Source organism: Bos mutus, chromosome 25 (genome assembly GCF_027580195.1).
Source record: "Bos mutus isolate GX-2022 chromosome 25, NWIPB_WYAK_1.1, whole genome shotgun sequence".
NCBI classification, from domain to species: Eukaryota; Metazoa; Chordata; class Mammalia; order Artiodactyla; family Bovidae; genus Bos; species Bos mutus.
In genome coordinates this window covers 41,342,112-41,359,703 of record NC_091641.1, presented here as the reverse complement: position 1 = coordinate 41,359,703, position 17,592 = coordinate 41,342,112, and the positions used below count along the sequence as shown (strand labels likewise).

General features: G+C 64.6%; 3 protein-coding genes across 4 annotated transcripts; 1 reads left to right on the top strand and 2 right to left on the bottom strand.

The window, feature by feature from the left end:
• Nucleotides 1–3,392: 3,392 nt before the first annotated feature.
• On the bottom strand, nucleotides 3,393–6,165 carry RPUSD1 (RNA pseudouridine synthase domain containing 1). Its single transcript, XM_005886829.2, has 6 exons — nucleotides 6,002–6,165; nucleotides 5,276–5,462; nucleotides 5,077–5,200; nucleotides 4,843–4,945; nucleotides 4,573–4,674; nucleotides 3,393–4,140 (listed from the first exon to the last, which is right to left on the bottom strand). The coding sequence occupies exons 2-6, from the start codon at nucleotides 5,455–5,457 to the stop codon at nucleotides 3,725–3,727; spliced, it is 927 nt and encodes a 308-aa protein (XP_005886891.1). The 5' UTR covers nucleotides 5,458–5,462; nucleotides 6,002–6,165; the 3' UTR covers nucleotides 3,393–3,724.
• Nucleotides 6,166–6,374: 209 nt separating this feature from the next.
• Nucleotides 6,375–14,513, top strand: CHTF18 (chromosome transmission fidelity factor 18). 2 transcript variants are annotated; one of them, XM_005886828.3, is made up of 22 exons: nucleotides 6,375–6,522; nucleotides 6,739–6,933; nucleotides 7,014–7,164; nucleotides 7,303–7,471; nucleotides 7,829–7,921; nucleotides 8,006–8,058; nucleotides 8,187–8,331; nucleotides 8,629–8,838; nucleotides 9,345–9,442; nucleotides 9,716–9,839; nucleotides 9,925–10,076; nucleotides 10,233–10,326; nucleotides 10,564–10,662; nucleotides 10,784–10,914; nucleotides 11,136–11,307; nucleotides 12,013–12,237; nucleotides 12,319–12,468; nucleotides 12,558–12,688; nucleotides 13,311–13,455; nucleotides 13,558–13,671; nucleotides 13,993–14,050; nucleotides 14,124–14,513. In XM_005886828.3, the coding sequence occupies exons 1-22, from the start codon at nucleotides 6,432–6,434 to the stop codon at nucleotides 14,258–14,260; spliced, it is 2,937 nt and encodes a 978-aa protein (XP_005886890.2). In that variant the 5' UTR covers nucleotides 6,375–6,431; the 3' UTR covers nucleotides 14,261–14,513. The 2 variants fall into 2 exon arrangements, with proteins under 2 accessions (XP_005886890.2, XP_070219193.1); XM_070363092.1 differs by lacking the exon at nucleotides 12,558–12,688.
• GNG13 (G protein subunit gamma 13) lies at nucleotides 14,480–16,391 on the bottom strand. Its single transcript, XM_005886827.2, has 3 exons — nucleotides 16,328–16,391; nucleotides 14,846–14,977; nucleotides 14,480–14,666 (listed from the first exon to the last, which is right to left on the bottom strand). The coding sequence occupies exons 2-3, from the start codon at nucleotides 14,941–14,943 to the stop codon at nucleotides 14,561–14,563; spliced, it is 204 nt and encodes a 67-aa protein (XP_005886889.1). The 5' UTR covers nucleotides 14,944–14,977; nucleotides 16,328–16,391; the 3' UTR covers nucleotides 14,480–14,560.
• Nucleotides 16,392–17,592: the final 1,201 nt, after the last annotated feature.

Genomic DNA, 17,592 nt, shown 5'->3' with positions numbered 1-17,592 from the left:
GTTTCTATTCTGTGGGTACTGGAGCAGAGCTTCCCATGCGTGTCCACATGTGTGTGCGCTGTGGGACAAGGAGAGTGTGCAGGCAGCCTTGATGGGAGGACCATGCCGGTCACACATGCCTCGTGCCCAGCCTCTGGCTTTCACCACATCTGCCCCCTCCTGGCAGGGCCAGCTCACCCAGGGCCACATGCCCATCAAGCCAGCCACATACAAGCCAAGGCGCTGACTCTGGGAGACTGAGGGTTGGAGGGACCAGCTGAGGGCCACTCCCTGACCCCTAGAAGGCCAGCCACAGCATCGACAGCTGGAGGGCACCCAGAGCCAGTGGAGACAGTCCCTCCCTCCTGAAAGCTGTCCAGTGAGTCCCTGTCCTGCTGGCCCAACAGTGACCCCTAGAGTCTGTAGAGGGTGGGGTTCAGGGGGTGGACCCCATGGGAGGTGGGCAGTCTCACTCTGGGCCCCAGCACTGACCCCCCGAGGCTGGCCAGTCAGTTCTCAAGCGCTCAGTCGTCACTTGGTGATGGGGTCTCCACCCACCCAAGAGCCCAGGCCGGGCGGAGGACACTCCCTACAGGTCAGTGAGTGCAGGAGGAAGACGCTCGCTACCCTATTTGGGCTCAGCCTCCAGGGCACCCCAGGCTCCGGGTGGACAGATGAACACAGCAACAAGGCAAGTGCCGAGCTGTAGAAAGGCCCTCTGTCCCCAGCTTTGCCACGTACTGCTCATGGGCTCTGCCCCCGCCAGCCCGTTTTACAGATGGGGAGACTGAGGCCTGACTGGCCAAGCAGGTAAGCGGGAGTGGGATTGGGCCCTACGGCCGGGTTGGGCTCCTGAGCTGCCAGCATCGTGCCCCTAGAGTGTGACCTCTGTGGGCTGCCCACAGTAGGCTGTGGGGGGCAGATCGGCAGGTGGACCCCATGTCTGGGCTCTGAGGCCTTAGCCCAGGCGCCAGTGGTGGGGGGCAGGCTACCCCTAGGGAGCAGGTCAAGATCTGGCCCTGGGGGCTCTCAGAGGGGATGGGGGGGCTCTCAAGGGAGAGAAGCCAGGCTATGGGGCATCCCCAGGGCAGCTGGCACCCACGGGCCCTGCCACCCTCCCACCTTGCCTTACTGCCCCTGTGGCCGCCTGTCTGTCCAGTCCAGCCCTCTTGCCATCTGTCTTGTCGCTTGCTCTGCAGGCTCAGCCCCTGGGCCCTGAGCAGGCTTGTGCTTTGCAGTGGGTCCTGTGTGCCCTTGGCTTTCCTCCAGGCCCTCCCCACCAGTAGGTCCCACCCTGCCGCCCAGCAGTCAGGGTTGGCCCCAGGCCCCAGCCTGGCTGACCTCCCAGGCCCCTTGGCACTAAGCAGGTCCTGAAATCTGGCACATGGCAGCGGTGGCTGTGTGTCCCCGTCCCTGTGGCAAGGTGGTGAGGGTGGGGTGGGGGCGGACTCCTGGCTCCGGAAGGGAGGGGGTGGGGTAGCCTTTGGCTCCCTGGCCTCACCAGCAGCTTCCTGGGACCCGAGGGTGGTGGACAGCGGTTCCGCTGGCCCGCTGGAGAAAAACGATTCTCTGTCCTGGCACGGGAAACGCCCTCATGAGTTCAGGACCTGTGCTCCAGGGAGACATAACAGGAGCCCCGCCTGCCCCACGGTGCCCAGTTGCTGGGGCACAAGGACAGAGACTTGGCCGCTCCCTGGGGTGCTCTGGGGTGGCCCGGCCTGAGCTGGGTAGGGAGGCCACCTGCAAGGGAAGCTGTCAGGATGGTCCTGCCGCAGCCGCAGCCCCTGTGGGCCCAGACCCTCTGGCAGGTGCCAGCAGCTAGGAAGCAACAGGGTGTGTCCGAGGGACTTCCAAAGTCCACTGCAGGCCCAGGACAGGTTGTGAGGGGCCGGGGGCAGCAGTGAACCCTGTGGTGGCAGCAGGCATGATGGCTGAGCGGGAGATGTATCGGGTGCGGCTGCGAGGGGGCCAGGGGAGGGGCCGGAAGCCTGCACTAGGTGGGCTCATGGCGAGTCCTTCAGGAACCACCCTTCATCCTCCATGAAGACTCTCACCAGCACGGGCTGCGGGCGGAGCCTGCACTGGGGCTGAGGGGCTCAGGGGAGCCAGGCTGACACGGCCCCTGAGGCTCCGCAGGGGCCCGAGGAGGGGAGGAAACAGGTAAGTTGCTGGGTTAGGGTGGGGGCGGCAGGTGGCAGGGAGAGGAGGGCAGAGGAGGAAGACAGTGGGAGGGAGGTGGAGGGGCCATTCTGGTGAGGACAGAGGGGCTGGGAGTGCAGGGAGGGGAGACTATCCCGCCCCACCCCAGGTTGACGGAGGCTGGCGCTGGCCCGCCGTGGTAAGCATCTGTCTGTGCGGGCTGTTGCCCTGTGGACGCCCCCAGTGCTGTTAAGGATGAGGGGATGGAAGCGCAGGGAGCAGGGGCAGGGTCTCAGAGACCCTTTGGGCAGGCAGCTGCCTCTGGCTCCACCCTGGCTGAGCTCTCGCTGTGATCACAGCTGGGTTGAGCCCAGGAGCCCCACAACAGGGCCTGTCTGCCTTAGCCAGTCAAGAGGAGGGGCCTCGCCTGGGTGGGCACAGTGATGTGGTGTGTGACTGCTGCCAGGAGGCCCATGCACGTGCCACCCCCCGCCCCTGTCCCCTGCCCTGTGGCATTCTGAGATGTTGGAATTCCCAAGGTTGGCACTTTCTGGGCAGCAGCTCTGCGGGGAGCCCTGGCGGATGCTCTGATGCTTTTGTTGGGGACCTGGGGGTCCTCCAGGGATGCAGCTGACCCAGCTTCTGTGCCCGGCCCCCACAGCAGGGCTGCAGGCTGTTCTCTGCATGTGGGGGGTAGGCAGGTCAGCAGCCAGGACCACAGGGTCCATCCAGGCTCCTGCTGGGGACCTAAGGCAAAGGTCTGCCCCATGCAGGGGTTGTGGTGGGGGACCAGCCCCCCCCGAAGCTCCCACATCAGGCACATTCACAGCCATTTGCAGGTTGTCACTGAGCATTTATTCTCCATCCTCAGAGCCCAGCTGGGCCTGCAGCTGGGCCGCGTTGTTGGGATGGACGGACTGCCTGGATCCCCTGGCTCCAGGCGGAGGTTCTGCCTGGGGACTGTCAGGCAGGCGGTAGAGGCAGCAGCTGCAACGAGGGGCCTGGAAGACCCCATGGGGCAATGCTCAGGGCAGGCCTGCAGGAATGACATGTGGTGGGGGTTGAGGGGGCTGATGGCACGTGTGTGGCCCACACCCACTTCCACGCGAGACGCTCAGCATGTGAGTGGAGGGGCCAGAATCTGGCAGAAGCAAAGGCACAAGGTAGGACCAGCCTGGCACGGGGGGCGGGGGTCAGGGTGTAGAGGTCTGCAGACGGAGGACCCAGCCAGGCTGGGGGTGGCGGGCACGGAGGTCCAGGCAGAGCAATATGCAGCAGGGTGCTCTGGGGGGTGGGGTAGGGGGCCAGAAGGAGCCCACCTGAGGCTGGCCCAGGTCCTGGCTCTGCCTCTTGCATGTTGACCCAATCACGTCTACAAGTCAGTCCCTGGAGCTGAGGCTCTAGAACCAGGGAGGCGCTGTTGAGGCCATTTGGAGAGCAGTGTTGGGACGGAGGCCAGTGTGGGTCCTGCAGCCCAAGAGTCCTGTCCTCTGTGATCGCAGCTGCCCAGCTCTAGGCCTGGCCGCTGCAGGGACTGTCCAGGGCTCTGACCAGCAGCCCGGCCCTGCAGGTCCCAGCCTGCTGTTCCCATCCTAGTATGATGCTCTCAGTTGTCTGGCTCCAGCGTCCACTCCGATAGCCACTGCAGGCAGGAGGCCCGCTGCACCTCTGTCTCGGGGGGTGGTGGGGGCCGGCCTGGCCCAGGTAGGGGCGTGCAGGGGCTGCAGGGCCCGGGGCCTCCTTCTGAGGGGTCAGGGTCTGGGGCGGCCCGCAGGACCTGGACGAGCTCGTCCAGCGGCTGCAGCAGGGTATGAGGGCTCCAGCAGGCATCGAGGGAGGGCACAAAGGGGTCGGGCGTGCAGGCCTCCACGCACTCGGCGCTCGTGGGGATGCGCAGGTAGAAGGCGTGCAGCATCATACGGAATGGTTGGTCCTCCTGGCCCAAGGCCTGGCCATAGGTCAGGTCCCCCACGATGGGGTGGCCAAGGGCGCTGCAGTGCACACGTAGCTGGTGCGTCCGGCCTTTGGGGAGGAGAGGGGGGCAGTCAGGTGGGAGCACAACCCTGTGCCCACCCCAAACCCATTCACATCATGCTCAAGTGCTGTCCTTGAAGCTTCATGCAGCCCCTGGGGACGTTAGACCTCCCTGTGCTTCGTGCCACAAAGTCAGAGCTCAAAACAGAAGCGACTTCTGGGACGCTGCTGGTGAGGGCAGGGCCAAAGCAGCGCCCAGTCAGCTGAGAACCCAGACCAGAGAGACCTTGTGTGGGGCAAGAGGCTGCAGATTCTGAGGTTGCATGGGGGGCAGGAGTGAGCCTGGTCAGCATGCTGGGGGCTCCCGGGCAGGTTCCTCCCCTGCAGGATGGGGACACTGTGGTGCCCTGTGCCGGGAGAGGCCAAGGCAGGACATCGTCAGCAGGGAGCAGGGGCCCTGGGCACACATCCGGGACACACCTGTGAGGGGCTGCAGCAGCACTTTGGAGACTGGGTCACCTGCATACAGCCCGTGTTCCAGGACCACCAGCTCTGTGAGGCTTGGTTTTGGGTTCTCACAACCTGAGGGGAGCGAGGCAAGCTCAGAGATAGCTGGGGTTAGGGTTAGGGTTAGGCCACTCCGGGGCCGAGTCCACTGCAGCCCGGTCATGTGGCCTGGTTGCCCCAGCTCATCCAGGGTCCCCTCTGGACGGCTGTGTCCCTGGTCCCTCCACCCCCTGCCCTCCGTACCCTGTGTGCCTTCAATGCACATGGTGTGGGTCCGGCCTTCTGTGCTGTTCTTGCCGATGGCGTAGCTGATGGTCATTCGGCTCTCCTGGACGTGCCCCCGCACCTGCCAGGCAGGGGGTCACATGCTGCTCATGGGGTCACCCGCCACTGCTGGGAAGCCCACCTGACATCCACAGCCTACCAAAGTGGACGGAGGGTCGGAGGCTCCTGCCCCAAGGACCAGCCCGGCCTTACCAGAGCCAGATAAGCCTTGGTGACTCGCCGGTCCTTGAAGCACCTGTATGCACTGCCTGCGGCTGCCTTGTTCAAAGCCACACAGAGTGCCCCGCTGGTGGAGAAGTCCAGTTGGTGGCAGAACCTAGTATGGGGCAGAGGCTCAGTGGTGGCTGGGTTGGGGGCTGCTTCCCCCCCCGGTGGAAGCCACTGTGGGTACCTGAACCCGTAGTAGGTGTCGGGGTCGGCCAGCTCTGGGAAGCGGTGCCGCAGCTGCTTCTGGAGGGTCAGCGTCTCCCGCCAGGCTTTGCTGTCGATGCGTACGTCCCAGTGCTTGTTCACCACCAGGAAGTCATGGCTCCGGTACACGACACACAGATTCTCCACGCTGCCTGGCTCCATGGTGGCTGCAATGCGGGGCAAGTGTGTGGAACGGGGTTATGGGCTGCCTAGCCCGCATCAGAGCCCTGCCCACCTGGCCTGAACACCCCTGCTCCCCAGGGCCGTCGGTCTGAAGCCACTGATGCTGTCAGGCAAGCTTGTAGACCGACTGTGTGCCTGCACTCCCAACCTCTGAGTGGGATGAGCAGGGCGTCTACTGGTTGGGGGCTCTGGCTAGGAGAGGGCAAGCTAGTGGTGCCCTGAGTTCTGGCTGTGGGGCGGTCCTTCCCAGACCCGGGCCTGTGGGGATAAGCAGTCCTGCCCTCCAGCCCGCTCCCACGGATTCTTCCCGAGGCGGGCCACAGACACGTGATATTGGCCTTTTCCTGAGTGGGGCGGGTACAGAGCAGGAGACGGGGCCCTTTCTCGCCCACGCAGACGCCCCCTGCTCTGGCTCCTCTCCGCGGAACTCTCGCCTCCCGCGTCTCATGGACACCGGCGGAAGGGTGCCCGGTGGACTCCCGCTGCAAATCCTTCCCGCGCCCCTGCCCACTCCGGGATCGACCTGCAGCTGGGCTGCGCCGTCCGGGCTTCCGATGCCGCGACCTGTCCCTGGTTCCCGCACTCGCGTCCCGCGCCTCGTGGCCCAGTGGTACCGGAGCAATAATTCAGGCCACAGAGGTGCGCCTGGCCGGGCCAGGCCTGCGGTCTCAGCCCCGCCCACGTCCCGCCCACGGCACGGACGGGCGGTCCTACTGACCAATGGAGAGCGCCCGAGTCCCGCGGCTCCCCCTCTGGCGTCAGGGCTCGGCCCCACCCAGCGTGCATACGCAACCCCGCCCACTCCCCGCCCTTCCTCCTGGCCAATGGAACGCGCCGCCGGGCACGCCGGCCGTTGATTGGTGGCACCGGGTCGCTGGGGGCGGGAGCGGCGCGCGGGGCGCGGGAGGTTCGGAGCCAGGTCCCCGCGGCGGGCGGCTGCGCATCCAGCAGCCATGGAGGACTACGAGCTGGAGCTGTACGGCGTCGAGGACGATTTCGACAGCCAATTCGCGGCCGAGCTCGAGGTGCTGGCCGAGCTGGAAGGTAGGCGCGAGTATCGCCGCGGCCTCGTCCCAGGTAGCTCGACGGAAGCCTGGCCCTCGCGGGGAGTCCAGGAGGGCTGCTCTGAGGGCCGCGCAGGGGAGAGGCCGCAACCCCCTTGGAGAGAGCACGGCCTTGCAGCGGCGCCGGCCGCGGGGGCTGTGGCTGTGTGTGCAGACGAGCTGCTCTGGATGACTGCTATGGGCTTTCCTTCCGCAGGGACTGCCGCCCTGTCGCCTTCCAGGGACCCCCAGCCCACTGTGGGCCGGCCCCGCCAGACGTTCGAGGAGGCAATTGTTGGAGGGGACGCTGCCATTCACTGTTCTCCAGGCGGACCTCCAAGGAACAGCAAGGGCAGTGTCAGGAAGAGGCATCTGGCTCCTGACATCCAGGGCGACAGATCCCTGCCCCCTAGTACGTTTTTGGGGCCCAGAGCATAGGGGTGGGGTGCGAGGCTGGGGAAGGCCCTCTATTCCTTCCATGTGTCTCCCCAGCTCCCCACATCAAACGGTCCAGACTGCAGGCTGTCAGGAGACTGAACTTTAGGTCGGAGGAGATGGAAGAGATGACACCTCCTGATTCCCCGACTCTGGACATCACTCCCCCACCAAGTCCCGAGATACCTGATGAGCTGTTGGGCGAAGGGTGTGTAACTTGGGGCAGAGGCGTCTCCAGGGGCATTGGAAGGATCCCATTCCTCCAACAAGGGCTTGGGGCCTGGGGCAGGGCTGGGTCCATGGCTCTTCCCTGAGTATCCCCATAACAATCGTGGTTCTCTCCCAGGCCCTTAGACTCTGGGGCTGATGCGGGTCTCACTCAGGCCTCACTAGCCACCCGCAATCCTGTTTTGCGGCGGCCCCCAGTCTTGGAAGACTACGTCAATGTGACCTCCACGGGCGGCGACCGGGCCTTTCTGGTGCTTCGGGCTGACCCAGTGGGCACTGGGGTGCAGGTGGGTGCCGTGTAGCCACGAGCCGGTACATGGACCTCATATGCTCACTCTGACTCTGGGTACCCTTCTAGAGATCACCCTGCCTCTGCTCTTGCATTCGGGAAGGCCACCTTCTTTCTCTTCCTCCTCCTCCATCTTTTCTCCCCTCTTTCTTCTCTTTTTTTCTACCTTTTCCTTCATCCTTCTCCTTAGATCTGCTGCCATTCCAGTGACCCCTTGGGGTCACTGGAGCTAGAAGGGGCTCCTTGTGGCTGTGGATGCTAGGGAATGCCACATGGATCCCTGAGCACCGTTGGGAGGGAGCTGTGGCAACCCCATAACTAGAAGGGAGTGACTGATGCCCGCTTTCCCCCACAGAGCCCTTTCCGTGACACCGGGTGGCGTGGCCGTGGCCAGTTGGACCTGCTGGGCATGCCCTTCACTTCCCTGAAGGAGAAGGTCGACAGCGAGGTGGGGGCTGCTGGGGTTTCCTGGGAGGGAAGGAGTGGCTCCTAGGTGACTGGTGGCTGAGCTGTTTTGATCTAATTTGCACAGCGGCGACGGCGACTGCTGGAAGAGGCCCAGCGGCTCTCAGACATGCTGTGCAGGTGACACGGGGGCTCTCCACCCCAGGATCCTCGCTAGTCCTTGGACTGCTGACCCCTAGTGTGCATTCCAGGGGGGTAGTCCCTGCATGGGGTTAAGGCCCAGTGGCTCAGGGTATGATGCTCTCCAGTCTCAGGTCACAGGAGATGGAGGAGGAGACCCAGCCCTCAGGGGCACCTGAGGAGGAGCCAGCTGACAGCCAAGATGCCTCCCAGCATTGCCTCTGGGTGGATGAGTTTGCACCACAGCGCTATACGGAGCTGCTCAGTGATGACGTGAGGCCTTGTTCTTGCTCAAATGTGACTGGCTTCTTTGTTGCTGAGAGAAAAGAACTCAGGGCCTAATAGGTCCTTGTGTTGCCAGCCCACAGGGGTGTCAGAATTTAGGGGAAGGATTTGATGAGCTTTGTTGGATTGTGTTGGTAGATAAAGAAACTGAGGCTAATTTGGGTCTTTCACTGGTCACTCAGCCTCAGCGTCCCTGCATGTGTCTCTGGGCTTTAAAGAGTAGAGTGACATGAGGGGCAGGCATGAGGAGACCCCCCCACCCAGGCCAGGCCTCTCTTTTTTCAGTTTACTAACCGCTGCCTTCTCAAGTGGCTGAAGCTGTGGGACCTAGTGGTGTTTGGCCGAGAGAAGCCTGTCCGGAAGCCTAGGCCCAGTGCAGAACCGGCCCGTGGTGGCAAGGAGGCCACAGCTTCCAGCAAGTGGAAGAGCCATGAACAAGTTCTCGAGGAGATGCTGGAGGCTGAGCTGGACCCAAGTGGGCGGCCCCGGCAGAAGGTGAGTGCACCTGACTGCTCTGCACACATGTCTAATGGCTTATTCTGGGTGGCTGGTGCCTTTGCAGCCTCTGGGGGCCATGAGGCACATTTACTGCCCCCGAGGCTGTGATGATGTCAATGTCTTGGTGTGGAGTGTCAGCAGTTTGAGCTAGGACGCGAGTCCTTTCTTCTAATGACTTAGACAAAGTCAGCACTACTTGAAGGGCCCTGCATCTTCCCACAGTGATTACACTGGAACGTGGGTGGGTTTCAGGCGTCAGTCATGGCAGTAACAGTTGTGTCTGTGTCCGATCTCAATGCCACTCATCTGACATGAGCCTTTATTGTTTGCGCCACGAGCAGGCGGGGGCTTGTCCTTCTTTGGTGATAGGGGCAGGGCAGGGCAACATCCCCTGGCACTGCACTTTGTGGGATGGGATTTTGTCTCTGGCATTTGGGCCAGGGACTCCCAAAGTCTATGAGGCGGGGCGGGTTGCAGCACATTTTCTCCTGTCCTGGCTGCAGGTGGCACTGCTGTGTGGGCCCCCAGGGCTGGGCAAGACCACCCTGGCCCACGTGATTGCGCGGCACGCTGGGTACTGCGTGGTGGAGATGAATGCGAGGTGAGGGGGGAAGGCTGGGCCTCCCTGTGTCCTAACGTGCCTGGCCGACTGGGACACAGCCCTGAATGCCTGGTTTGGAGCTGGGGTCTGGTGTCCCAGGTGCATGAGGCGGCATGGTCCACACACCTCAGGGCTCCTGGGACTTGGCGTGGTGTCAGGGGGTGGCCTTGTGTAGTATCTTTGAGTGGTAGGCGTGGGGGCTCTGCCCTGGGGGACCGTCTGGCTGGGGACACTGGCTACCCTGACAGCTGCTCCCGGGCCTCCTGGTTCCAGTGATGACCGCAGCCCTGAAGCCTTCCGCACACGCATCGAGGCGGCCACGCAGATGGAGTCCGTCCTGGGTGCTGGTGGGAGACCCAACTGCCTGGTCATCGACGAGATCGATGGGGCCCCCACGGTGGGCCTCCTGGGTAGGCCGGCAGGTGGGCTGGTCGTCCCGCAGTGGGGGGCTATGATTCACTGCCATCTCCGTGTCCCCCCAGGCTGCCATTAATGTTCTCCTGAGTGTCTTGGATCGCAAGGGCCCACAGCAGGCAGGGCCAGGGGGCCCATCTGTGCCCACAGGCGGGGGGCGGCGGCGCCGGGCAGAGGCAGGGCTCCTGATGAGGCCCATTATCTGCATCTGCAACGACCCGTGAGTGGAGGGGGGGCCTCGGCTGGGGAGGGGCTTCTGTCGGGTGGGCGGGGTCTCCACTGGGAGGCTTGTTCTTCACTTCCCACTTCCCTCGCTGCTGGACTCAGGTAGTGCCCTGGCCAGGGCCGGCTCACTATGCATGCCCTGCTTCTGCAGGTTCGCTCCCTCTCTCCGGCAGCTGAAGCAGCAGGCCCTCCTGCTACATTTCCCGCCCACGCTGCCCTCCAGGCTCATGCAGCGGCTCCAGGAGGTCTGTGAGGGTTGCCTTGCCTCCGCCATCCGCCTGTGGCCCCCCGGCTACCCCCAGGATGTTGGGTGGAGGTCCCGGGCCAGTTTGTTCTCTGGTTGTGGGTGGTTCCAATGCGCAACCGAGCTCCTTCTGCAGGGCTCTTCGGCCTTTGCTCCCCGTTGGATAGGAGCTGTTTCTAGGGAGGTGGTGGCTACAGGGCAGGGCTAGGGGTACACTCATCCTCCCACCCCTCTGCAGATCTCCCTGCGGCGGGGCATGCGGGCTGACCCCGGCGCTCTGGCGGCCCTCTGTGAGAAGACGGACAACGACATCCGCGCCTGCATCAACGCCCTGCAGGTGGGCAGGTGGCTCTGGGGCAGGGGACGGGGCGGCCAGCGCCCCCTCCACATCTCCCCTGTGTCCATTTCCTGCTGGAGCTGGGGTCAGCCATCCTCACCCTCCCTGACCCCATGTCCAGTTCCTACACAGGCGGGGCCAGCGGGAGCTGAGCGTTCAGGCCGTTCAGAGCACACACATTGGCCTGAAGGATCAGCGGAAGGGGCTCTTTTCCGTGTGGCAGGAGGTCTTCCAGCTGCCCCGGGCCCAGAGGTAGGCAGGCCAGCCTTGGCCTGGAATGTCCACGGTACCCTTGCCCTGGGAAGACAGCCAGCTCTGCCTTTGCTGATGGAGCCGTGGCACCTTGCCCTCCTGTGGCACCTCAGGGTGCCCTAAACATGCACAAGCCGGTGCTACCCGGAGGACGAGGGTGGGTAGGGCTGGGTCTGGGTGACGGGGCAGGGGCTCCACTCCAGCCTCAGCTCCCCCTGCAGGCGCCGTGTGGGTCAGGCCTCAACCCTGCGCACTCACATGCTCCTGCTCGGGGACCAGCTCTCGGGCTCAGGGCCCCTCGCTGCCGAGGCGCCCCTGACCACAGCCGCGCAGCGTTTCTACCACATCTTGCACGTGGCCATGTCTGCGGGCGAGCATGAGAAGGTGGTCCAGGTAACCGTGCCCCACCTCCAGCCTCGTGGGGGTTGGGGGGCAGGAGGCCCCGTTCTGGCAGCATTTTTCGACCCTGGCCAGCAACTGACTGGGACATGCACCTTCAGTGGTGCTGAGCCCAAGAAGAAACTGGTGGACCCAGTGCTTGGGAGGCTTCTGAGAGGGAGCAGGGTCAGGCAGGAGCGGGGGTGGCTGGCGGGGGTTGTCTGGTGGGATCTCTGTGTCTGCCCTTGGGGAAGTAGCTAAAGGGCCCGGCAGTGGCAGGAGGGGCTGGATTCCATATGTGCAGGTGGGGTGGAGAGCAGGTGGCAGGCCCCCCTACCCCCACCCCCGGGAAGCCTGGTGTAAGCTGCCTCCCTGGCTAAGCAGCTTTGGATTAGCAGCTGGGGATCCTTGCAAATCCGGAAAACCACTGTGTGGAGGGCAGCGTGGTGGCCGGAGGGGAGGGACTCCCACATGGAACGTGCGTAGGCTCTGTGCCCTTGACCCTGGTGGACAGAGCTTCCCTCTCCTTTAGGAGGTGACTGGGTCAGACGAGTGGGGGCAGCAGGCTAGGCCTTTCTGGCCCCCTCATGGCCCTGTGGCCACTCGCTGCGGCTTACAGGCTGGTGGGAGGGGAAGGTCCCCCCAGGGTGGCACTTGTGCTGTGGGTGGGCTCCATGAGGCTGGAGGGCCTCAGGGACTGGCCTGTCCACCTGCCTTCAGGGCCTGTTCGACAACTTCCTGCGGATGAGGCTACGGGACTCCAGCCTGGGCGCCGTGTGCACTGCCCTCGACTGGCTGGCCTTTGACGACCTGTTGGGCCGGGCCGCCCTCCACGGCCAGAGCTTCCAGCTGATGCGCTACCTGCCCTTCCTGCTCCCGGCCTTCCACCTCCTCTTCGCCTCCAGCCACGTGCCGCGGATCACCTTCCCCAGCAGCCAGCAGGAGGTACGGCCTGTGCCCTGCCCGGGGCCAGGGTCTAGCCCTGGGGTCCTGGGTGACTCAGTCCTGGTCCGCCCTCCACCCCAGGCCCAGAATCGCATGAACCAGACACAGAACCTGATCCAGACGCTGGTGTCAGGTATCACGCCAGCCACCCGCAGCTGGGCTGCACCACAGGCACTCATCCTAGACACCCTCTGTCTGCTCCTGGACATCCTCACGCCCAAGCTGCGCCCAGTGAGTGCCTGGCCTGGCAGTGCTGGGCCCGGGAGGGGCGTGCCTCCTGGGGTGGGTGGGGCCTGGCTCAGTGCCCTGCTGGCCCACAGGTGAGCACACAGCTGTACAGCGCCCGAGAGAAGCAGCAGTTGGCCAGCCTGGTAGGCACCATGCTTGCCTACAGCCTCACCTACCGCCAGGACCGCACGCCCGATGGGCAGTACATCTACAGGCTGGAGCCGTGAGTCTGTGCAGCACCTGGGCTGGGGGTGCTGGGCTCCAGGTGCCACAGCGATTGCTCGGCCAGAGTCTGAAGGCATGGTGTGAGCCTCAGGTCTCTTGTTGAAGGCTGGGGGAGTCAGGTCTAGCTCATTCCTTGCCCGAATGTGACTGTGCAGTGGAGCCCCCACTGGGGCCGACCCTGGGACGGGAGGTGTACGTGGAGTCCCTCAGTGCCCGCAGGAGCTGCCCCCAGAGGGCCCTCGAGCTCCACAGGGCTCCGCTCCTCTGTCCTGAGAGGGTCATGGGGTGGAGTGCTGGCACTAGTGGGGGCCGGATGCAGGCCTCAGGCAGTAATGATGCCCATTCCATGCGCTCAGCCCAGCCTGAGCCCAGGCCCTGCTGTGTGGTGTCAGTTCCTCCTTGGGCAGCCCTCCACTTGCCCATGTGTGGTGGGGGAAACTGAGGCTCAGGGTGGGAATGCCCCTGCTGCTGTGGAGCTGGGGCACAGCAGGGCCAGGCCTGGACCCCGTCCTGCACTCTTGAGTCTGCCAGGTGGGGCCAGAGGTGGTAAGTAGCTCGTGGCCTGTCCCTGCTGACCAGGTGTCCCGGGGCTTGCCCTGCCCCGCTTACCCCAAGAGCAGGAACGTGGAGGAGGTTTGCCACTTTCCCGAGCTGCCTGCCCGCAAGCCCCTCACCTACCAGGCCAAGCAGCTCATTGCCCGCGAGGTGGAAGTGGAGAAGATGCGGCGGGTGGAGGCCTCGGCTCGGGCCAGGGATGGCCCCCAGGTGAGCCTCCCCAGGCCCTGGGTAGAGCAGGGCCCTTGGAGAGGATACGAGCCCCGCCGTGGTCCTACCCAGTCAACTGTCACTGTCTGTGACTTCTTGCAGGTGGATGGGGGTCCCCCGGGGGGCTCGGGGGAGAAGGAGCTGCAGCCACCTGCCCCATGCAACCACAAGCAGCGGCTGGAGTGTATCCTGAAGAGAGCCGCCCTGGAGGAACAGGTAGGGGCCGACGTATGAGTGGGAGGCCGTGGGGGCGGCGCTGGGGGCCCTGGGCAGGCGACTTTGCAGTGGGCTGGTTCTAAGTCCTGGAGTCCAGCTCCCTGCTGCTCAGCATGATGGCTCTGCCTGGGCCCAGTTCCCACCTGGGCAGCGTGCTGGCACCTCCTGACCTTGGCAGGGAAGAGGTGAGTGTGAGCGTGGTGGAGGGTGCATGCAGAGAGGCTCAGCAGGAGGGGGCCATGGCCTCTGGGCCCTTTCCCCAGGTAGGGCTAGTCCGCTAGAGCTCAGTCCCCGTGAACCTGACCAGCCTGTCTCCTTCAGCCCGAGAGGGACTTCTTCGGTCGTGTGGTTGTCAAGAGAGCAGCAGCCCCGAGCACAGGTGTGTATGGAGGGGTGGGTGGTGGAGGGACTGGCCGGAGTCAGGTGGAAGAACGGTTGTGTGGCCCCCGCAGGGCACGAGGCCCCTGAGACTGACACAGCTGAGCGGCGTGTGGGCACTGCAGTGGGCAGGAGCGACGTGTGGTTCCGCTTCAAGGAGGGCGTCTCCAATGCCGTGCGGCGCAGCCTGTACATCAGAGACCTGCTCTAGGGGGCATGGCGAGCCCCTGGAGCCTGGGCGGCCACCCTGGGCTGTGCTGGACACCCCGACCCATGCTGGACGTCCCCAGAGCGTGTGCTGGACACTCTAGTCCATGTTGGACCCTCTGGGGTCACGCCAGACACCCTGGACTACACCAGATATCCCGATACACACCGGCTACCTACGTGTTGCTTTCTCTCTCCTAGAAAGTGTACGAAAGCACCAGCGTTCTCGCAAAGTCTTTATAAAACTCACACCTTTACAGAGGCGTCCACTTTACAGGGAGGCGTGAGTCTGGGCCGCGGGGGCTCACAGGATGGCGCACTTGCCCTTCTCCACCCACGGGTTGTTCTTCATCAGGTCGGGGTTCAGGAAGGGGTCCTTGGGAATCCCTTCCTCGATCCACTTGAGGAGCCTGTGGTGGGGAGGGTGGGTGAGCACGTGGGCTCCTGGCCCCAGGAGTGCTGCCTGGTGGCAGTGTGTGGGGGTGTGGTCTTGGTTCATACAAATGAGCACAGGGCAGGGAAATGAGACACAAATCTTGCCAGCCTAGGGGGTGTGGCCGCAGCTCCACAGGGTGTCCTGGGGACTCACTCAGGGATGGTCTTAGATGACATCTCCCTCTTGAAAGCCAACTGGTACTTGAGGCTCTCGACTTCCTTCTTCATCTGGGGCACGTCCCACTCCTCCATGGCGTCGGGGGCTTCGGAAGCGGCCAGCCTGGGGCTGGGGAGTATGGGGCAAGCCACAGAGCCAGGGGCTGCCAGCCTTCAGTCACCCTCCTGATGCACCCTCCCTCTGGTGAGCACCCCCCACAGAAAGGGACACCCGCTCACTGCCTGGGGAGTCCCCACGGCCTCTGCCACCCACCAGGGAACAGGGCTGGGGCTGAGGCCACAGTAATCAGGCCCCATGTGCCTGCCCCCCCACCTCCCACGGGGCTCATTAACTGCCGAGAAAACTTTCCATGCTTAGCTCTGCACCCCTACCTGCCATCGAAGCCTCACCAAGGCTGGGCCTCTGGGTTGGAGAGGGGAGGGGCAGTGTCCTGCCAACAGCAGGACAGGTCAGGTCCCTGACCCTTAAAGTGCAGGACCCATTTCCCATCGCAGAAGACCTTTGTGTCAGGGGCTGGGCACACACACACACCCCTCCCCCTGCTTTGCATGGGCAAAGCCCACCCGGAGGGCAGGTTAATCCAGGGGCCAGGAGGGTGGGGCTGCTATTTGCATCTCTGCCCAGGGGGCGGGCTGGGGCACGTGCCGGGGTCTTGGAGTCGCGGGCTGCCCAGCTGGTCCAGGACTTGGGCCCCTGCAGCCTCCTGCACCTTCTCCAACTTGCCTGACTGCCGGGCCACCCGGCAGAGCACAGGTTCAGACTCCAGACCCGGCCAGCAAGTGAAGGGAGGCAAGGCCGCTCCTTGCCTCCCCCTGCTCCAGCCCACTCGGGGGCCCAGGGAGCCCCTGGCTGTCCCCCAACCCCTGCCCCCGTCACCGAAGCTGGGAACCAAGGGACTGGCTTCCTTGACCTGGGAAGTGTGCACAGGGGCTGCCAGGAATGTGACACTGCCTACTTCAGGGTGCGGAAAGGGCTCCTGGGAGGGTCTACCAGGAGGGAGTGAGACTGGGGAAGTAGCGAGGCTCTGGGGGGTAGCCAGTGGGGGCGAGCAGGAGCTTCCTCCCAGAGACCCTGAGTTCCAGCACCCCACCCGGTAGCGCAGGTTCTCACATTCACGTGGGTGCGTCCCCCCACCCCCCAGCTAGGGGGGCAGCAGCCGGGTCCGCAGCCCCCAAGCCCCGCTGCCTAGCCCGCCGCGCGGCCCGGCCTCGGCGCACAGCGCTCGCTCACTCGGTAGGCACTGCGGGCGGGCGGCGCGCGCGGATGCCGTTCCCCCTCGCAGCCAGCCGGCGGATGGAGGGTTCTCCCGCTGTCTGGCCGGCCCCTTGGGACAGGAGGACGACCGAAGACAGATAGGCAAGGGCGCCTCAGGGGTTGGGGGGGCGTCCAGGTCAGCCCAGTGGGACCTGGGCAGGCCCCAAAGTCTGCTCAGCACAGGGGCGAGCTCCCGAGACCTACCTTGGACGGCGACCGCGAGGACAGAGATGACGAGGGCCACGGGATGGCGAGGACGAGTGATGGGCGAGCGAGCCGGGCAGAGCCTGGGCAGGTGCCCCGCCCACCCCGCCACCTGGGCCAGGCCCAGGCACCGCCCCCACCCTCTGCCCGCCCTCCTGGGGGGCTGGGCTGACCATGGGGAGCTGGCTTCACCAGGCACACTCTGCCAGCCTTTGGGGGGTGGGAGGTGCAGCTGGGAGCAGTGTAGGCTCGGCTCTGGCCCTGGGTGAGGTGTCCTCCCACTGGGCTGGGTGGGCTTGCAGGCTGCCATGTGGTGCAGAACCGAAGACCGTCAGCCGGTAGATCGTACCCCAGCCCCTGGTGCTCCTCATGGGCTGGAGTCTCCAGGCCGGGATACTGCCCCCCACCCCCACTCCCAGCCTCCGCAGTGTCCACTGACAGGCCCAGGGCTGACCCACCACGGGCGTGAGCCTACTCTGACCAGGACACCTGGGTCTGTGTGGAGTTGCTTCCTGCCCTGCATTCCCAGGCCAGCAGTGGGCAGCTGGGCAGCTGTGGTGGGTGGCAGGGTCCAGTTCACCAACCAGTCCCCTTGGAGGCCAGACCCCATGGCTCCCCACGGCAGCCTGGGCCAGGCCTTCAGTAGGTGCTCCCACTCGGGAGTGGGACAGGCCTGGGGTGCTCCTCGCCCGCCTCGGGCCCTGGGCTCCCTGCTGTGATCACAGAAAACAAGGTCAGCGGCACCTGCCCGGCCCTCTCCCACACCAATGTGACAACGGAACAGGAGGCGCTTCTGGAACTGGGGCATGTTAGGAAAACTAGGGATTATTTCTTATTATGGATTTATGGGGGGTGGGGGGACTTAGAGCCAAGGCTGCCAGCATCCTCCTCAGGGCAGATGGCCAGCAGTTTTGACCTCACTCCCTGCCCCCACCCCTGGCCTCTTCCTCTGGTGCCCTGTGACTGGGCAGGCACCCTGTTACTCGGGGTGCCTGGGGCTCTCCCGTGGCTGGGACCCTGCTCACAAGAGGTGGGTGCTCAGGCACAGTGTTGAGTCAGCCCCCAGAACCGGCTCAAGATTTAGACTGAAACCAAGCCAGCCAGTCCCTGCCCCCAGCCATGCCTTCCCCATGGAGGGTACAGGCAGAATGGGGAACCCAGGACTGTGTTCTGGCCCTGGGAGGAGCCTTGGTGTGACCTGGCGGGGCACAGCCCCTGTGCTCTGCTCTGAGGCCTGCGTCGTGTGATCTCTCCTCCATGGTTCG